Source organism: Thalassophryne amazonica, chromosome 22 (assembly GCF_902500255.1).
Source record: "Thalassophryne amazonica chromosome 22, fThaAma1.1, whole genome shotgun sequence".
Lineage (NCBI taxonomy): Eukaryota > Metazoa > Chordata > Actinopteri > Batrachoidiformes > Batrachoididae > Thalassophryne > Thalassophryne amazonica.
In genome coordinates this window covers 32,438,981-32,459,505 of record NC_047124.1, presented here as the reverse complement: position 1 = coordinate 32,459,505, position 20,525 = coordinate 32,438,981, and the positions used below count along the sequence as shown (strand labels likewise).

Sequence of the window (20,525 nt, the reverse complement as noted above, 5' to 3'; positions counted from 1 at the left end):
AGCCTTGGTTGAAAAAATTACATTTTTTCAGACCTGTCAAAAGTACAACCTTTAATGTAGTGACAGAAAAATGCCCTGATACTTTATAAGGCAGCATGGTCCTTCTGGTGGAAACACACTGTTCTGGTTCCACTTCATTACTGTGGTACCTGCTGTGTGTGTGCGTGTGTGTGTGACTCAAGCACTGTGTTTGTGCTCGTTAGCAGCCTGTCAAGTGTGCACCTTCCTTTCCCCAGTTGGCAAACAGGATTCAATTAACACAGGTGGGATGGAACTTGTCCCAGTTGTGCACATACGTGCACTTATTGTACATAAGCGTGCTGCCCATGCTGCAGGGTTAATTGAAGTGATCTCTATCAGTGTGGGTGGATGGGACTGGGAATAAGGACCAGTGTGTGTGTGTGTCACTGTTTCACTCAGGAATTCAATCTGCTGCTTTTTCATAATATGTTTATAAGATTCTAGGCAGGAGGCCCTCAGGGCAGCTCTTGTTATTCCTTTGTGGGGAGCCCCACGTTCTCCAACTCCCTCAAGCAGGAACCTTGATCACTGCTCTTATAGGCTGAATAGATACAAAACGAGCAAAGCACAATGGAACATAATGAAGGGAGAAAAGGAGCTGTGGCATTTGGGAAAACGTGGAGGAGAGGAAGAGTCTCATAATGGCGTTGGAAAAATCAGATATGAAAAATGGCAAATTGTAGCTCGTAGCTTCAAAGTGAGGTTCCCTGAGCAAGAAATCAAATAAAAAGCACAGATTCGAAGCACGTGATTCAATTCAGGGTATCTGTTCTGTCGTATTAACTCGTAACGAGGCAATGCATGCATAAAATGTCTGAGGCTAAATATAGCAACGTCTGAGTTAGCAGGGGTAGCGGCAGTGGATTTTATTCATCCAACAAACTGATTTCTCCCTGCATAGTTAAAATGTAGATGAGTAAGTGAGTCCATCCCAGCCAGTTTGTGTAGACAATGACTCAAAAACACTAAATACTATAATGTTGTAACTCACCATATTATAAGAACATTTAATGAGGACAAACCTTTTTACATCTGGTGAACTTTGATGCACCACTTTGAATGAAAGCGCAACTTTACTGTGCCTATGTAATATCCTATAGACGTTACTGCCATCTGCTGGAGTTATGGATATTTAGGGAATGCTAGATAAGCTGTTGAAAGTTATTACCAGCTGCGGTTAAAAGTCATGTACTTTTCTACCTCGAACACTGGATAAATCATGTGCTCATAGCTGCGCAACACCCAGCTAACAAGCTAGCAACTGCAGGGAGAAACATGACGCCCACTCAGTGGACTTGACAAAATATACTTAAAAAAAAAAAAAATTATATATAGATAGATAGATAGATAGATATACAAAATATACTTGACAAAATATACACCAGAATGGTAAACTAAAATCAAAGTTAAATGGTAGATACCATGTGAACTGTCCACACCAAAAAGAAGACATCACTACATGGGCAAACACAAGATGTCGTATACAACACAAGAAACTAAAACCAGTGTTAAACAATGGGGCCAAAACGTTTTTTGTCAGTCCAATAAATTGGTGACATTAACATCAAACACTACTTCAGAGTATTTGTAACTTGTTTCAAACATTGTTCCAATGTCTGTTTCAAAAAGAACACATCAGTACATGGACAAAAACGAGATGCAAAATACAACACAACAGGAAACCAAACATGGAAATAAACAATAGATAGAATGTGTGGCTGGGGATAGTGTCAAAAGCTTTTGTCAACACTATAAATTGGTGAATCTAACTCAAAATCCTATTCCGGAACATCTCAACGGCTGTTCTGAACGTATCAAAAGGAGGCCTGAATATGTCAAGTGACTCAAAAGAAATGCTTCAGTCTTCCAGTTGATTTGGTTTTGAAACATTAAACGAACTAGGACGGCTACATGTACATTGCATGTGTAGTGGTGGTGTTGTACCTGAGTCCAGTTGAGTCCTATATTGGTTTTACCACTTTCACAGAGTCGATGTTGACTCGGCCTCATGTAGTCCTCGGTGGCAAAACCAAGACCGGACTCGACCGGACACTGATAGTACAACACTGTAGATTTAAAGCTTTAAAAAGTTGAAGCATATCTAAACCCCGCTGACAGAAACCTCACTCTGTTTGTCCTCCCGCAGCCTCACTAATTTTGAGAATACAACCCCTGGCAAAAATTATGGAATCACCGGCCTCGGAGGATGTTCATTCAGTTGTTTAATTTTGTAGAAAAAAAGCAGATCACAGTATGACACAAAACTAAAGTCATTTCAAATGGCAACTTTCTGGCTTTAAGAAACACTATAAGAAATCAAGAAAAAAGATTGTGGCAGTCAGTAACGGTTACTTTTTTAGACCAAAAAATATGGAATCACTCAATTCTGAGGAAAGAATTATGGAATCACCATGTAAATTTTCATCCCCAAAACTAACACCTGCATCATATCAGATCTGCTCGTTAGTCTGCATCTAAAAAGGAGTGATCACACCTTGGAGAGCTGTTGCACCAAGTGCACTGACATGAATCATGGCTCCAACACGAGATATGTCAATTGAAACAAAGAAGAGGATTATCAAACTCTTAAAAGAGAGTAAATCATCATGCAATGCTGCAAAAGATGTTGGTTGTTCACAGTCAGCTGTGTCTAAACTCTGGACCAAATACAAACAACATGAGAAGGTTGTTAAAGGCAAACATACTGGTAGACCAAGGAAGACATCAAAGCATCAAGACAGAAAACTTAAAGCAATACATCTCAAAAATCGAAAAATGCACAACAAAACAAATGAGGAACGAATGGGAGGAAACTGGAGTCAACGTCTGTGACCGAACTGTAAGAAACCGCCTAATGGAAATGGGATTTACATACAGAAAAGCTAAACGAAAGCCATCATTAACACCTAAACAGAAAAAAAAACAAGGTTACAATGGGCTAAGGAAAAGCAATCGTGGACTGTGGATGACTGGATGAAAGTCATATTCAGTGATGAATCTCGAATCTGCATTGGGCAAGGTGATGATGCTGGAACTTTTATTTGGTGCCGTTCCAATGAGATTTATGAAGGTGACTGCCTGAAGAGAACATGTAAATTTCCACAGTCATTGATGATATGGGGCTGCATGTCAGGTAAAGGCACTGGGGAGATGGCTGTCATTACATCATCAATAAATGCACAAGTTTAAGTTGATATTTTGGACAATTGGAAGGATGTTTGGGGATGATGAAATCATTTTTCAAGATGATAATGCATCTTGCCATAGAGCAAAAACTGCGAAAACATTCCTTGCAAGAAGACACGTACGGTCAATGTCATGACATAGGGTCAGTGTCAATGAGCAGATGTGATTTGATGCAGGTGTTAGTTTTGAGGATGAAAATTTAGAGGGTGATTCCATAATTTCTTCCTCAGAATTGAGTGATTCCATATTTTTTTCCTCTGCTTGGTCTAAAAAAGTAACTGTTACTGACTGCCATAATATTTTTTTCTTGATTTCTTATAGTGTTTCTTAAAGCCAGAAAGTTGCCATTTGAAATGACTTTAGTTTTGTGTCATGTCTGTGATCTGCTTTTTTTCTACAAAATTAAACAACTGAATGAACATCCTCCGAGGCCGGTGATTCCATAATTTTTGCCAGGGGTTGTAGTAAGAAGGTCACTTTCTTCTGCTTTGTCAAGAATTATGTGGCCTTTTCTCCAGATGACAAAACAAATAAATAAATAAAATGCTGTCTTCATTATCTCCGATTCGAATCTGCTCCTTAATCCGTTCTACCGGCGGCTCACACTCCAAGCCTGTTGACACTTGCTGCCGCTGACATTTAATTTAGATACTGAACAAACCACACCGGGATGGAGCACAATGGCTGCGTGCATATCTGCTCAAATTACTCACACCATAATGAGACCGGAGGCCTGTTTCCATTCAGGCTGCTCCATCACTCTGGTTGCCCGGACTGAGTAATGAACTATTTTGTTCTTTCCTGTAGATCTTCATATGAGCACCTGGTTGATAAGTGTGAATGCAGTAATAACTTCATGTGCATATGTATGTACGCCTCCTTGTGCCCTCGGGAAGCCCTCATCTGCTTCAGGAAAGAAAAAAATAAACTTGGCAGGCGCTTCAGATCTTATCTCGAGTGCTCTCACTACTGCCCTGCCTCATTCCCTTCCATCTGACAGCTACATCATGGAGGTGATGCAGGAATGACTCTGTCAACCGTTGACCTTCACCACTAAATGGCCAGAAAAATGCTTTGACATAAAAGGTCCATCAGACAGTTTTAAAGCTTAGTGCAGATCATTAGATCAAACATCCTCAGATGAAAAGGTAGAGAAGATGGCATCAAACAGGAGGGACTGGAGGAGAGGAAAAATCCCAGTATTGGTTTTGTTTTTTTGTGGTAATGTTCTCTGCAGTTAGTAAGGCAACTATACAGTTAAGAGTCAGTGAGTGAGTTTACAAAATTTCTGTAAGCAACTCTGTAAAATTCATAGGAGCAAAACAACATGCAATGTGACAGGACATTACCACGTCGCGGACCCTGTATAGGCCCAGAGAGCTATTGGTGCCGGTGCTTACATTATCTATGGATTCTGTAGCATCAACTCTAGTTGTGCAGGTTGCCAACATATACACTCTCTGCCGGTCCTTGAAATATCGCTCCCTGGAGAAACTTACATTGTCTGCCAGTCCGCTGTTTGGAGGGTACACCCAAAATCGGCGTTATAACCAATGAACACCAAGGATTATCTGAAGCCTGAACCCCATGCTTACGTCAGACATACTCCCGCGTGAATGCTTGTTTTTGATTGGTTAGACAAGTCCATTTCCCCATATAGAGGGGGTTTTTCCAACCGCTTGCAGCAATTGAATCACGGCGGAGACTGGAGAGACTGAAGTCTATGAAGACGGCATTCTTGACCATGTAGAACTGGAGAATAGGGAATTATTTAGGGAAATCTTTATGACAGAAGATTTTGATGATGATTTCCTGGGTTTCGAGTCAGATGATCTTGAAAACGATCAACTGGAGATGTAAACTGGACAATTTTAGACCCCAAAATTCCACAGTTCACGCAAGAAGGGATGAAAATCAATGCGACACTGGAAGAAGCTTGGACTTTCATGGACGTTTGCTACTTGTTTTTCACCGTTGATTTGATCAATCTTTTGGTTGGAGATAGTATTTTCGAAATGGTAAGTCATATTCTCCCATATAAGCATGACGGTTCACAGTTTCCAACATATCTGAATAATAATTGCATACGAGTATAACACATAAACTCACTATTGAATTATACATTATTTATTCTACTAATTTATTGTGACTTATGGGTCTTGTGCATTAGTGTAGAGAGAATTGGCTTTTTTCCTTGACATGTAATACAGCCTGGGACACAAAGAGGCTGGGGAAGCTTAGCATGCTGGCATGTGGACGGGGGCCTACTGCTGGACAGAGGTCAGGACTAGATGAAAGTCCACAAATCCCCCTGGATGGGACGCCAATCCAATGCAGGTTGCTTCCCCTGCCGTCATAGACTGAGACAATGTGGATTAATTAATGTAGAACACAGAAAGGTTGCATGAGCAGGATTCAAACCCAGGTCTACATATTGGCAGGCCAGCTCCTTATCCACTGATCTACCTCGCCCGACTTAATGTTTTGGCTATGTGGTGTATTTCTCTTGGTGTGATCCAGTACATAGGTGCCTTAGTGTTGGGGATGCTAGTATCTCAAGGAGACCAATAACATGTCCACGTTTAACCTGGCTGTGGAAGACAGATGGCTGTGTTTGAGAAATGGGGATGGCACAGTTGCCTGCCTGAGTGGTGGACATCCAGGACTCAAAGGCGTTCCACAGTTTGGCAGATGTAGTGAGCACCAGCACATGCTCCCAGACCTGACCCCTAAAAACGATTGCATATTCAGCTCTTAGTAAGTGTTGGGTTACAGGTCCAAGACTCACTGGACCAGTAGTTATAATTTAGAATTAGACTAAAGACTAACCATGCTATGAGCCGTTTTAGGGCTCTTGAATAAAGAGTCTGTGACTAAGGACAGTCCCCGAGTCAAGTTATCTTGTCCATTGAACATGGTCAATAATCTGGAATCTCATCACATCTTTGTTGTGATTTAATTTTTGAGGTTGTCAGCACAGATTCTGTAGATGTGAAATCATTCTCGGCCCTCAAGGAGTGGAAAAGAAAAAGGACAATTTTACCAGCGCCAAAATGTAAAGAATCCCTAAGGAAATGTGATCCAAAAGACAAATGGTAAAATTAAAAACATGACAAAAACAAACAAACAAACAGAAAAACACTATATTCTTCAGGTAAAAGTTTAGTGTGTTAAAACTAAATGCTTGTGGACTCTCATTTGTGGTTCTAACAGAACATTTTAAGGAACACTTGACATTACGGGGGTGACGTTCCACAATCAAAACTCAACGTTTGGATCCTGAGTTCCCTATTTTTACCCTCTGGAAAATTGTGCAGCAATTTTGAAGATGGAAAAAGGAATCATTCAGCTGTCAAACACATTTTCAGCTCTAGCAGGGTTAATGCTGCTGCATGTTGCTGCAGTTTTCAATGAATGTACGTCATAAAATCTTCTTTAATATGGCGTCCAGGTTGGTATGATTCAAAGAGTTTTTCAATCAAAATCAACCAATCTCAGATTTAAGGGACTGAAGGAACCCTGGTGATCTCAAAAACCCTCTGACACAAGTGTTTAAACGGGTTTAAACCACCTCAGATGGGTGGTCTAAATTTTAGACTTTTAGACAAGTTAGACTTCGATGGGTCTAACTTGCCTCATCTGTCCTCATAACACACCACCATTTTTAATCTTTGACTAAAGTTTGGGAACTAGGCCGCAAGTTGCTACCATTGATTTTTATTTATTTTTTTGACAAATTTGTATTTGGGTTCCCCCAATCCCTAAAATCTGTAATATTTTTGGCGGATTTTAATTGAATAAAAATGCTGCAGTATTAAGCCTGCGAGGGCTGAAAACCTGCGTTTGACAACAGAAAGATTCCTGTTTAATGAATTTTGTTATTTTGTTTGAAAATAGGGAAACTGAGGTTTAAAGTTCCTTATAGTGTCGTGTTCCTTACAATGGTCTCTCAGTATCCAAAGCAAGAATCCAACACACTTAAATCGGAACCTAAGAATGTAGAACAAACGTGGTTTGCATTTTTTTTTTTTTTTTTTTTTTTTTGTAATGTTTAATTTTGACAGGAGCGCCTCTCTTTCGAGTGATATTTCCTCAGGTCAACATATTCATAACCCAACGAGCCCATGGAGCTGCTTTCTTACCCTAATGGATGTACAAGTTGTATTTGTGTTGTCTTGAACAGAAGTAAATAGCATCATAATGTGTGTTATATGAAGAACTCTGATTTTAACCTCGGTGTAGATCACCAGAAACTGAGCTATTGCACTGAATTTGATGAACTTGTGATTACACTGAATTTGGGACTTGTTGAGACAACAGGAAGTGATAAGTGTACCTGATAGTGGGCCAGCATGTTCAGCCTCTTCCAGTCACCTTCAATCTTTGTGGTAACATCCTCATCCATCAGAATCATGCGCTGTCCGCGGCCCTGACGCCATTCTGCAGACAAAAATACAAAATAAATGTCATCAATACATTGTAAAAAACAAAAACAAAAATCAGCAGCTGTGGTTGACAGAATAATTCTGTATAAAACACAGAAATACATTTAAAGAACCTGTAAATTTTACAGCATAAATTGGTTATAATTTACAAAAAAAAATTCCATTGTAAAGCCATAAATCAAATCAATTTTATTTATATAGTGCCAAATCACAACAAACAGTCGCCCCAAGGCGCTTTATATTGTAAGACAAAAGCTATACAATAATTACAGAAAAACCCCAATGGTCAAAACGACCCCCTATGAGCAAGCACTTGGTACCAGTGGGAAGGAAAACTCCCTTTTAACAGGAAGAAACCTCCAGCAGAACCAGGCTTAGGGAGGGGCAGTCTTCTGCTGGGACTGGTTGGGGCTGAGGGGAGAGAATCATGAAAAAGACATGCTGTGGAAGAGAACAAAGATCAGTCACTAATGATTAAAAGCAGAGTGGTGCACACAGAGCAAAAAGAGGTGAATAAAAAGAAACACTGGGTGCATCATGGGAACCCCCCAGCAGTCTAAGTCTATAGCAGCATAACTAAGGGATGGTTCAGGGTCACCTGATCCAGCCCTAACTATAAGCTTTAGCAAAAAGGAAAGTTTTAAGCCTAATCTTAAAAGTAGAGAGGGTGTCTGTCTCCCTAATCCGAATTGGGAGCTGGTTCCACAGGAGAGGAGCCTGAAAGCTGAAGGCTCTGCCTCCCATTCTACTCTTACAAACCCTAGGAACTACAAGTAAGTCTGCAGTCTGAGAGTGAAGCGCTCTATTGGGGTGATATGGTACTATGAGGTCCCTAAGATAAGATGGGACCTGATTATTCAGAACCTTATAAGTAAGAAGAAGAATTTTAAATTCTGTTCTGGAATTAACAGGGAGCCAATGAAGAGAAGCCAATATGGGTGAAATATGCTCTCTCCTTCTAGTAGTCCGTGTCAGTACTCTAGCAGCAGCATTTTGAATTAACTGAAGGCTTTTCAGGGAACTTTTAGGACAACCTGATAATGAATTACAGTAGTCCAGCCTAGAAGAAATAAATGCATGAATTAGCTTTTCAGCATCACTCTGAGACAAGACCTTTCTAATTTTAGAGATATTGAGCAAATGCAAAAAAGCAGTCCTACATACGAGGTCTATTAGAAAAGAAACCGACCTTTTTATTTTTTCAAAACCTATATGGATTTGAATCATGTGTGATTGTGTCAGACAAGCTTGAACCCTCGTGCGCATGCGTGAGTTTTTCCACGCCTGTCAGTTGCGTCATTCGCCTGTGAGCAGGCTTTGAGTGAGGAGTGGTCCACCCCCTCGGCAGATTTTCATTGTCAGGAAATGGCGGAATGATTTGGGCTTTTTTCCCATCAGAATTTTTTCAGAAACTGTTAGAGACTGGCAGCTGGAAACCATTAGAAAAATTTAACTGGCTTTCGGTGAAAATTTTACGGGCTTCACAGAGAATAAGGACTGTTACTACAGCTTTAAGGACGCTCGGTGCGCCGCGCTCCGTGCCGCCATCGAGAGCCACAAACCACCGGATAATTTCTAAACGGATGGCTCTGTGGATCCGAGACCGTCATGTGCACTTTCTCTGGTTATCACAAGAGCTGGACATCAACCATTTTCCAGCAGATTTCACTTTTAACAAGAGATTTTGTCATGGAAAGCCGAGCGGAGGCTTCGCGCGTCACGACCGATTTGCTGATGGAGCAAGACAAAGGCACACCTCCGTTTTGGTCTCACAGGACGGCTTTGAGATGGCGTTCAGACAGCTGTCAGTGGTTTTTCCATCGAGTGATTATCTGAGAAATTGTGGATGTGCCTGGACATGCCAGAACATGTCCCGTGAGGCTTCATCATGGCGTTGCTGTGCGCCATGCGGCACCACCGCGACGCGCAAAGCCTCCGCTCCTCTTTTCATGACAAAAACTCCTGTAACAGTGGAATGTGCCGTTCATTTCCAAACTGGACGCTGTGTTTTATCCGAGACGTCGTCTGACTAGCACAGGAATTGTGAAAAGACGTGGACATCAGACTTTTTCGGCACATTGAGACAGACGTGCGGAGGAATTCCGCGTGTCGTGGCTGTGCCGCATGGCGCAAAGCAACGCCGTGATGAAGTCTCACGGGACATGTTGTGGCATATCCAGGCACATCCACAATTTCTCGGATAATCACTCGATGGAAAAACCACCAACAGCTGTCTGAACGCCATCTCAAAGCCATCCTGTGAGACCAAAACGGAGGTGTTCCTTTGTCTCGCTCCATCAGCAAATCGGTCGTGACGCGCGAAGCCTCCGCTCGGCTTTCCATGACAAAATCTCTTGTTAAAAGTGAAATCTGCCAGAAAATGGCTGATGTCCAGCTCTTGTGATAACCAGAGAAAGTGCACACGACGGTCTCGGATCCACAGAGCCATCCGTTTAGAAATGATCCGGTGGTTTGTGGCTCTCGATGGCGGCACGGAGCGCGGTGCACCAAGCATCCTTAAAGCCGTCCTTAAAGCTGTAGTAACAGTCCTTATTCTCTGTGAAGCCCGTAAAATTTTCACCGAAAGCCAGATAAATTTTTCTAATGGTTTCCAGCTGCCAGTCTCTAACAGTTTCTGAAAAAATTCTGATGGAAAAAAAGCCCAAATCATTCCGCAATTTCCTGACAATGAAAATCCGCCAAGGGGGCTGGACCACTCCTCACTCAAAGCCTGCTCACAGGCGAATGATGCAACCGACAGGCGTGGAAAAACTCACGCATGCGCACGAGGGTTCAAGCTTGTCTGATGCAATCACACGTGATTCAAATCCATATGGTTTTGGAAAAAAAATAAGGTCGGATACTTTTCTAATAGACCTCGTATTTGCTTAATATGCGCATTGAAGGACATATCCTGATCAAAAATGACTCCAAGATTTCTCACAGTATTACTGGAAGTCAGGGTAATGCCATCCAGCGTAAGGATCTGGTTAGACACCATGTTTCTAAGATTTGTGGGGCCAAGTACAATAACTTCAGTTTTATCTGAATTTAAAAGCAGGAAATTAGAGGTCATCCATGTCTTTATGTCTGAAAGACATTCCTGCAGTTTAACTAATTGGTGTGTGTCCTCTGGCTTCATGGATAGATAAAGCTGGATATCATCTGCGTAACAATGAAAATTTAAGCAATGCTTTCTAATAATACTGCCTAAGGGAAGCATGTATAAAGTGAATAAAATCGGTCCTAGCACAGAACCTTGTGGAACTCCATAATTAACCTTAGTCCGTGAAGAAGACTCCCCATTTACATGAATAAATTGTAATCTATTAGATAAATATGATTCAAACCACTGCAGCGCAGTGCCTTTAATACCTATGGCATGCTCTAATCTCTGTAATAAAATTTTATGGTCAACTATCAAAAGCTGCACTGAGGTCTAACAGGACAAGCACAGAGATGAGTCCACTGTCTGAGGCCATAAGAAGATCATTTGTAACCTTCACTAATGCTGTTTCTGTACTATGATGAATTCTGAAACCTGACTGAAACTCTTGAAATAGACCATTTCTCTGCAGATGATCAGTTAGCTGTTTTACAACTACCCTTTCAAGAATTTTTGAGCGAAAAGGAAGGTTGGAGATTGGCCTATAATTAGCTAAGATAGCTGGGTTAAGTGATGGCTTTTTAAGTAATGGTTTAATTACTGCCACCTTAAAAGCCTGTGGTACATAGCCAACTAATAAAGATAGATTGATCATATTTAAGATCAAAGCATTAATTAAGGGTAGGGCTTCCTTGAGCAGCCTGGTAGGAATGGGGTCTAATAGACATGTTGATGGTTTGGAGGAAGTGACTAATGAAAGTAACTCAGACAGAACAATCTGAGAGAAAGAGTCTAACCAAATACCAGCATTACTGAAAGCAGTCAAACATAAAGATATGTCTTTGGGATGGTTATGAATAATTTTTTTCTCTAATAGTTAAAATTGATACACCCACATTCATCCTTGAAGAATATTTGTATTTATTTTTTGACTGTATTTTGTTGCTTGGTCTGCCCAGGAGACTCAATTTTTAGCTCCCCTTTTGTCTGTCAAGGTATAAAATTTTGTGAATGATTTTTCCATATTGACAGGAACAAAGCTGACAAACTGGACTTTAACAGGGTTTTTTTTTTTTTTCCTTTTTTTTTTTTAGGGGATTTATTGGTTTGTTTGTTGGTTGTTTTGATGTTGGAGTTCTCACTGGATTGTGAAAATCGTTGCGCTAGAGAGGCAAAAAGATGCAGAACCCAAAAAGAATGCTCACAAGTGATAGATAGTAATAAAACGTAAGCCGAATTAATCACCCATTTGACTCTTTAAAGAATGAAGCACTCACTCTGTGCTCCTTTCCATTTCTTTCCTGGGTGCGATCGATTGGCGTGATTAGAGCTGCATGCTCGGGGCTTTGCACTTCCTTTTCCATCTGCAGCACCGGCCCTGTTCTCCACTCTGACGGCAGTATTGGTCTCTTTCTCTCTTCTTGTCAACCCCCCCAATGCACTGCTCTAAGCCCCCCTGCCTAGCTGTTCTTAGTGCTGGGAGAGTTGATAAAAGCGAGTCGGGGCTCAAGATTCTCTCCAAAAATAAATGGAGGGACTAGAAAGCTTATGCAGAGACTACAGATGACCTAATTTACAAACTTTACGATAACCTCCAGCACACAAATACTCTTGCACACGACCTCACAAACAAACTTCCTCAACACTAAGCAGCATACATACAGGTCGACTAAAAAATACCACATATATCTCACTGTAGAAAGTTTCTTCATCTGGAAACCAAAGGAATGATTGATCTCGTCTTTTTGCAGACCTCCTCTCGACCTCCACGAATATGTTGTTTTGTCTTTGCTCCTTGCTGTGCTCCTCACACACGTCGACCGCCGTCATCGCCTATTGTGATCACAAACCGCAAAACAAAGGAGCAATCACAGCGGCGCGTGATGAGGCCCCGGCTTCAGAGGATCAACTGCAATTCTGTCCGCATCTGAGAAATCCACAGGAAATTATTCCTCTGTTTTTGTTTTTGTTTTTTGTTTGTTCAGTACATCTCCCTATAAAGATGCAGATGAGCGCCATCTCCAGAGGAGGCGCGGTAAACAAGTGGAGAAATGAAGGCATGAAGAAAGGAATAAATAAAAGAACAAACATGGCTGGAAAGCAGAGCAACGTGAGATTACTGCGATTCCTAAATCCAGCGGCCGCCACTCGGCAGGAAGAAAAGACCGCCGAGATAAGGGCTTAGAGGAGCGCCGGAAAGTGATGGTGGAGCCAGAGGCTGAAGGTGACTGTTGTATTCCAAAGTGATGCATGACACACTTTCTCCTGGCAACATGTGCACAGAGTGGAGATTCTTTGTTCACAGGTCCTATCTGCTCCGGTCCCCTGCAGCGGACTGTGGACTCCAGCAGAGGGGAATTAAAAACAATACCTGGGATAACAACACTCCGAGCCAATCTGTCTCAGAACAGGTCTGCCACAATCCTATTATCTTTATCAGCTACGGCGATCAGCCTGTGTGAATGTGTTTGTGTGTGTGACAGAAATCACGAGAGCATCGATAATACTCGTATTTGTGGAGCCACTTCGCTTAAAGTTACAAAAGAAGAGAGATCTCGACCCTGTGGTGCGTTTTATAATGCGTCAGTCTCAACCAGTTTGTTCACAAATGCAGCTCGAACCAACGACTTGTTTCGGATCGCAGGGCTGACCATGACAAGTGAATCGGAGGAGTTTCAGTGAGCAACCGTCTGCAGGTTTTAGTTTTTCATTTGTCGTTCTTGTTGCTGAAGTCACTCAGGAACGATCAGCTGGAATGAAAACCTGCCGAATGATGTCACTTTATGGAACATGAGTTTCTGGACCCCTTATACAGTAGTGTTCAGAATAATAGTAGTGCTATGTGACTAAAAAGATTAATCCAGGTTTTGAGTATATTTCTTATTGCTACATGGGAAACAAGGTACCAGTAGATTCTCACAAATCCAACAAGACCAAGCATTCATGATATGCACACTCTTAAGGCTATGAAATTGGGCTATTAGTTAAAAAAAAAAAAAAAAGTAGAAAAGGGGGTGTTCACAATAATAATAATATTAATAGTAGCAATAATATTAACAATAATAGTAGCATCTGATGCTACAAACTCAAAACTATTATGTTCAAACTGCTTTTTATCAATCCTGTGAATCACTAAACTAGTATTTAGTTGTATAACCACAATTTTTCATGATTTCTTCACATCTGCGAGGCATTAATTTTGTTGGTTTGGAACCAAGATTTTGCTCTTTTACTAGTGAGCTTGGGGTCATTGTCTTGTTGAAACACCCATTTCAAGGGCATGTCCTCTTCAGCATAAGGCAACATGACCTCTTCAAGTATTTTGACATATCCAAACTGATCCATGATACGTGGTATGTGATATATAGGCCCAACACCATATTAGGAGTAACATGCCCATATCATGATGCTTGCACCACCATGCTTCACTGTCTTCACTGTGAACTGTGGCTTGAATTCAGAGTTTGGGGGTCGTCTCACAAACTGTCTGTGGCCCTTGGACCCAAAAAGAACAATTTTACTCTCATCAGTCCACAAAATATTCCTCCATTTCTCTTTAGGCCAGTTGATGTGTTCTTTGGCAAATTGTAACCTCTTCTGCACGTCTTTTATTTAACAGAGGGACTTTGCGGGGGATTCTTGCAAATAAATTAGCTTCACACAGGCATCTTCTAACTGTCACAGCACTTACAGGTAACTCCAGACTGTCTTTGATCATCCTGGAGCTGATCAATGGGTGAGCCTTTGCCATTCTGGTTATTCTTCTATCCATTTTGATGGTTGTTTTCCATTTTCTTCCACGCGTCTCTGGTTTTTTGTCCATTTTAAAGCATTGGAGATCATTGTAGATGAACAGCCTATAATTTTTTGCACCTGCGTATAAGTTTTCCCCTCTCCAATCAACTTTTTAATCAAACTACGCTGTTCTTCTGAACAATGTCTTGAACGCCCCATTTTCCTCAGGATTTCAAAGAGAAAAGAATGTTCAACAGGTGCTCGCTTCATCCTTAAATAGGGGACACCTGATTCACACCTGTTTGTTCCACAAAATTGACGAACTCACTGACTGAATGCCACACTACTATTATTGTGAACACCCCCTTTTCTACTTTTTTTTTTACTAATAGCCCAATTTCACATAGCCCCTTTTCACACTTTAGCACTACTATTATTCTGAACACTACTGTACTTAAACTAATAGATAAGATGACATCAATACACAGGCCCCTGATGCCATAGTTGTTGGATTTATTGGTTTACAGATTTTTCTGGGACTCAAGGGCCAGTGTCAGTCCAAAAATAAATAAATACATTCAAAAATAACATGGTTTGAGGGGTGTTTTTTTTTATTTTTTTTAAGCATAATAAATTAGTAATTTTTTTGGAATTGATGGTGATTTTTTTTTTGCCAACTTTAACATCAAGTCACCATGACACAAAATCACAGTTATGTAATCGCAATTAATCCACAGTTTGCACCGTGAAAAAATGTTGAGGACTGATTTTGAATGTTAACGTGTCGATGCGGCTTTTGGACACGTATGAGGTCAGAACAATGCGTTATTGACGTGGCTGCGGCGCATTCCACAGACCCACATGATTGGATTTTTTAATGAAAATTTCAAAAAAGCAGAAATCCACCTTTCCGCGAAAAACTTGCATGACTGAGGAGCTGTGTCTTTTAACTTCCATTGACGTCCTCACAGACAATGGGGAAAAAAAAAAAAAATCAGGATCGCCTTGTCCACATTGTCTGCACAGGTGAAGCCCTCTGTGGCTGCGTGCACAGGGGCTGTTGTAGGCCCGGCAGCATTAGATTTATTCCCACAGTGGTCCTCAGAAAAATAAATAAATAAAAAGAGAAAAATACAATAAATACATATCGTGCAAGCCTACGCTGGACTGTGCGTGCACAGCTGATCCATGAATAAAACTTAATTCCATTAGATGGAGCGGCCCCTCCATGTTTGAACAGGACAAATCCAGCATGCATGCACAGCCGAACTGTGCACAGCCTGTCCATGCATTAAACCATAATTCCATTAGATGGCGCAGCTCCTCCATGGGCACCCTGGCACCGTGATCCTTTGGAAGTGCTCTGATAAAAATCCATAATGTAGGGTATCAGTTAAAGCTCACAAACCCAGGACATAACACCACTTTTGAAGTCACTCGAGTTTCAAAATTTCTGGGCGGCACATCGAGCAGTCAGTGGGCAAATTTTTTTAAATGTTCCCAGGGGCACTTTTTTCACTGAGTCTCAGTGGCGGCTGGCCCATAGGGTGCGCTCGGGCGCTGCCCTCCTAGATGTGGAGGGGAAAAGTCATAATATATATATATTTAAAAAGTATTATCAATGTCAGTTTTACTTAATAGTATGTGCCTACATGTAATATGAATGATTAAAACAACACTTCCTCCAACTGACTCTCCTTCAACAGTGCATTTCCACCGACAGAAGCAGAGAACGTATCATTCCTCGTCTTGGGCGGTCATTCAAAGCGCCCTTGAAGTGCAGCGAAATAACCAATTGTATGTAGTTGCTAGGGAAAATTAATAAATATTTGGCAAATCAACATTGCCAAAATTAATGGCTTTGGGGCGCCGGAATTTTAGCCCTTGCTACAAAAATGTGGGAACGTTAGATTGCTACAGTCAGTGATATACGTGACGCTGCAGCTGCTGCTGTCAGGCAGGAAGAGATGATGGTGACGACGACGTTTGGGTTATATTTATTTATTTTTATTTTGTCTCCGTGTGTTTTGCTGGAGTAAGTTGAAGAACTCTTCGGAGGTTTAAAACGGGACAAAACTAATCAAATCAATGACACCAAAGTTTCACGGGAATCCTTTTGGAGGCGCACGGAGGTGCGCACATCAGATCTTTCTCGTGGTTTAATGACAATTGCACATCCCGGTTGGAGGAGAGACGTTTGTCTGACTCGTTATAAACCATGTCAGGCTTCACACTGTCAGCGCGCACACATCACGGAGGCCGCTGATCTGCGCTCTTTACTGCGGGGTGGAAAGGAGCGCATCCACCTCTGCCAGCTGCGGACTGACTCCTTTGGATCCACTTCAGCTCAGGTGAGCTGACGAGCTGCTCGGATTTATTCCCAAATGTTGCTCCTGGTGTGGAAACGAGGATGAAAATTTAAGATAAAACGAATGAGTGATTTTTTTTGTTTGTTTTAGGGGGTCAAAGCTGTGATCTTTATTGGGACAGCAGACCAGTTATAATGGTGATAGGGGAGGCCGGGGCTGTTTGTAACAGTGTTCAAAGCTGCAGCCATGCTGGTGTTTTGGATTTCACTTTGAAATATTCTTTGGAGTATTCCACACTCTAAAACAAATTATTTGCTCAGTTTAAAAACAAAACAAAACCCTAAAATAGCAATTTGCATGTTTTTTAAAGAAATTCTAACTCAGCCACTGAGTACACATAAGACACTTATAATAAGACAAACCCAAGTTTAGCAACGCATTTAATTAAGTGGTTTTGTAAACTTAATTTGCTTTGTCCTCTACACTATTAATTAATTTTAACCAATTTAATTTTAAGGTTTTGGTGTTATTAGTTAGTCAAGTTATTTAATTTAAGTTTTTCAAGCTTCTTTACTTTGCCTCCATTCCACTTAGTAATGTTCATGCAAAATATTACCTTAATTTTCTCTCGCTCACACACACACACACACACACACACACACACACACACACACACACACACACACACACACACACACACACACACACACACACACACACACACACACACACACACACACACTCTCTCTCTCACACTCTCACTCACACACACACTCTCTCTCTCTCTCTCTCTCTCACTCACTCACTCACTCACTCACTCACTCACTCACTCTCTCACACACACAAACATTTTCTCTCTCTCTCGCTTTTGGAAGGTGGTGTGAACATTGTAGTATGTACATAATGTTCTTTTGTCAACTGAAGAATTTTTCCATATTTTGAAAGAGTGTAAATTTGGTGATATTTTCTATTTTGTTAAGGGGGTGTCATTGTGAACCCCAGGATCTGTTTGTCTGTAGATAATGGCAGTTCAGTACAGTTTGGTGTACTATGTGTGTAATTGGTGTCAAATGGTGAAATGTTCTTTGCTCAAGAACTTGAGTGTTGTATTTGATACTGTTCCTTTCCAAAGTAGAAATGGGGCCTAATATAGCTGTAAATGGTTAACTTTATCTGTAAAACTGCTGATTTTCAGAAGGACATGAAATGATTATTGTGGAATTGTAGTAATTTTCCGACTGTTCACTTGAATGCCTGTACTGGACAAGGCAAGGGAATCTATTGGCACAGCAGCCCCACCAAGACTGTTTTTCACCAGCCGCCACTGCTGAGTCTGCAATTTTTAGAGCAGATTGGTCAACCAACAAATCCAGTAACTATGGCCTGGTTCAAAGTACAATAAAATGTACTTTGAACCAGGTGATGGTGTGATTTTAACATTATAAGAGATAATCCTTGACAAAATTAATCCTGTTTCATGACTCGCTTTAACGGTTGGCGCGAGACTCTCACAAGACTGGTGACTGGAACTGTCAACTTTGAGAGGTAAAAGTTAAATTAGCATATCTGAAAATGGTATCTATCAATCTATCTGAAGCATTCCAACATGTGTGTATAACAGGGGTGGCCAAGTTCGGTCCTCAGGTGTGTTGGAACAGGGAGACAACTAAGAGTGTCAGGAATGTGTTGGAACAGGGAGACAACTAAGAGTGTCAGGAATGTGGCTCTCGAGGACCAAACTTGGCCACCCCTGGTGTATAACATGTTTATAGACTGACTGGACCACCAACTCAGACAATTTCCAATTCCCCTCTATGATAAATAAACAATAGAATAACATTCCTTCCCCATAGGGGGCCATAAAACAGTTTTATCCAGGGGCGTCGTCATGGGCCTAAAGCTTTCTCTTCATTTAGATATAACCCATTCCAATTCCCTACCACCTCTAAACCCAGTGTTGGTTATAAATATGATATTATGAAGACACATCAGGGGTTTGAAAATCCGCCTGGTCATATTAAAAACGGTGCAGAGACAGTTAGTATTGGCACATAAACAATTCCAGATACTGTTATGATCTCATATATGCTTGTTTAGCAAAGCTTTCGATCTACTGGAGAGAAGACGACGACCTGGGATCAGCTAATGCGTTATCCAGATTGTAACGCATTAGTCGAAGAAATAAGGTGATTGATAAAGACAAAAAAGAGAAGGGATCACTCAGCCTCTTAATTGATTATCTGATCAATCATCTGACTCAAATGATGGTCGATGAATGAGACAATCAATGGTCCCATTGATATTGTGTTACAGCCTTATTCTCAGTCTGAGACACCTGAGCCAACAAAGCCAGGAAGTCGAGTCTCTCGAGGTTGTAAAGAAAGCTACTTTCCTTTATCTAAGAAGACTTGCACTTCTTTGATGAGCTGAGTAGGTTAGAGAAAACCTTTGTCAAAAAATCAATGCAAGTCTGAGATTTCGTTTTTCTCCAGGCAGTTGGAGGGAATCACTGCAAGAACTGAAATGTTCTCCCTCAGCCCCAACCAGTCCCAGCAGAAGACTGCCCCTCCCTGAGCCTGGTTCTGCTGGAGGTTTCTTCCTGTTAAAAGGGAGTTTTTCCTTCCCACTGTAGCCAAGTGCTTGCTCACAGGGGGTCGTTTTGACCGTTGGGGTTTTACATAATTATTGTATGGCCTTGCCTTACAATATAAAGTGCCTTGGGGCAACTGTTTGTTGTGATTTGGCGCTATATAAAAAAATTGATTGATTGATTGATTGATTGATTTTGAAGGCCTTATACTGAACAGCTGTACTGACTTGAGGGAACAAAATGATAAACAACTCTTCACTGAGGTGAACTCATTTTCTTATTTTCCTATTAGCTCAACCAAGAGGATAAATAAAAGGGATAGTTTTGACTGTTTGGTCTCCAAAGTAATGGTCAAACGGTCGACGTCTATTGGATTCCATCATATATATGTTCCCCTGTAACATGATAACTAAGCATAACAAATGGTGTAAACCATTCCTTTTTAAACCCCATGTTAGCTCACTTTTTATTACAATTGGAGCAGCTTCAACTTTTGACCAGTATACAAACTGAAAGCGACCTTCTGCACCATTTTTGCAGTTTTTACCCCAATAATGACATAACATCCAGTCACAGACAGTCCAAACTGTAGTATACCACTTAGGAATGTTTATAATGTGGAATACAGTTTTCAATATGATTGGAGCATTTTTAAATGTTGACTCCTGTGTAACCCTTCATTGACCCCTACCTGACTATATCTGCCACTCTGGGAAGGCTATCATGAATGTTTGTGTCAGCCATGGTATACTGAGGACGGCTTGTTAGTATTGTTTTGTCCCCTTAAGTGGGACTAGACCTGCTTCACCCATTAACCCACCCCAATGAAATTTGGCTACCCATTTTTTTCAATGTTGTTGAAGCTGGAGCATCTTCCCCTAATGTAACACTCATACTGGTATGAATCTCCTTGAGAATTAAAACCCCCTTGGGGTACTTGCCAGATGTTCTCAGTTGTTATGTTCTCATGTCCGGCTTCCAACATGTTATATGAAACAACCAATATAATCGCACAAAACAAAAAAAAAACAAAAAAACATTTACCTGTCAGAAACATTCAACTAAATATCTCCAAGGTTTTCAGTCAAGTCATACACAACCATGGATTTATTACGATCACTGGTAGTTTAATC

At 41.0% G+C, this 20,525-nt stretch overlaps 1 protein-coding gene and 1 long non-coding RNA gene across 2 annotated transcripts in view; one reads left to right on the top strand and one right to left on the bottom strand.

Moving 5' to 3' along the window:
* plxna4 (plexin A4) overlaps positions 1 to 20,525 on the bottom strand; it is a 658,913-nt gene that overhangs the window by 40,665 nt on the left and 597,723 nt on the right. Inside the window, exon 26 of the mRNA XM_034163939.1 lies at positions 7,544 to 7,647. Within this exon, the coding sequence (XP_034019830.1) occupies positions 7,544 to 7,647 (104 nt within the window). The remainder of the gene's footprint in view (positions 1 to 7,543; positions 7,648 to 20,525) is intronic.
* The window catches only part of LOC117504477, a 757,689-nt gene that overhangs the window by 508,787 nt on the left and 228,377 nt on the right, over positions 1 to 20,525 (top strand). The gene's annotated exons all lie outside the window — the stretch shown is intronic.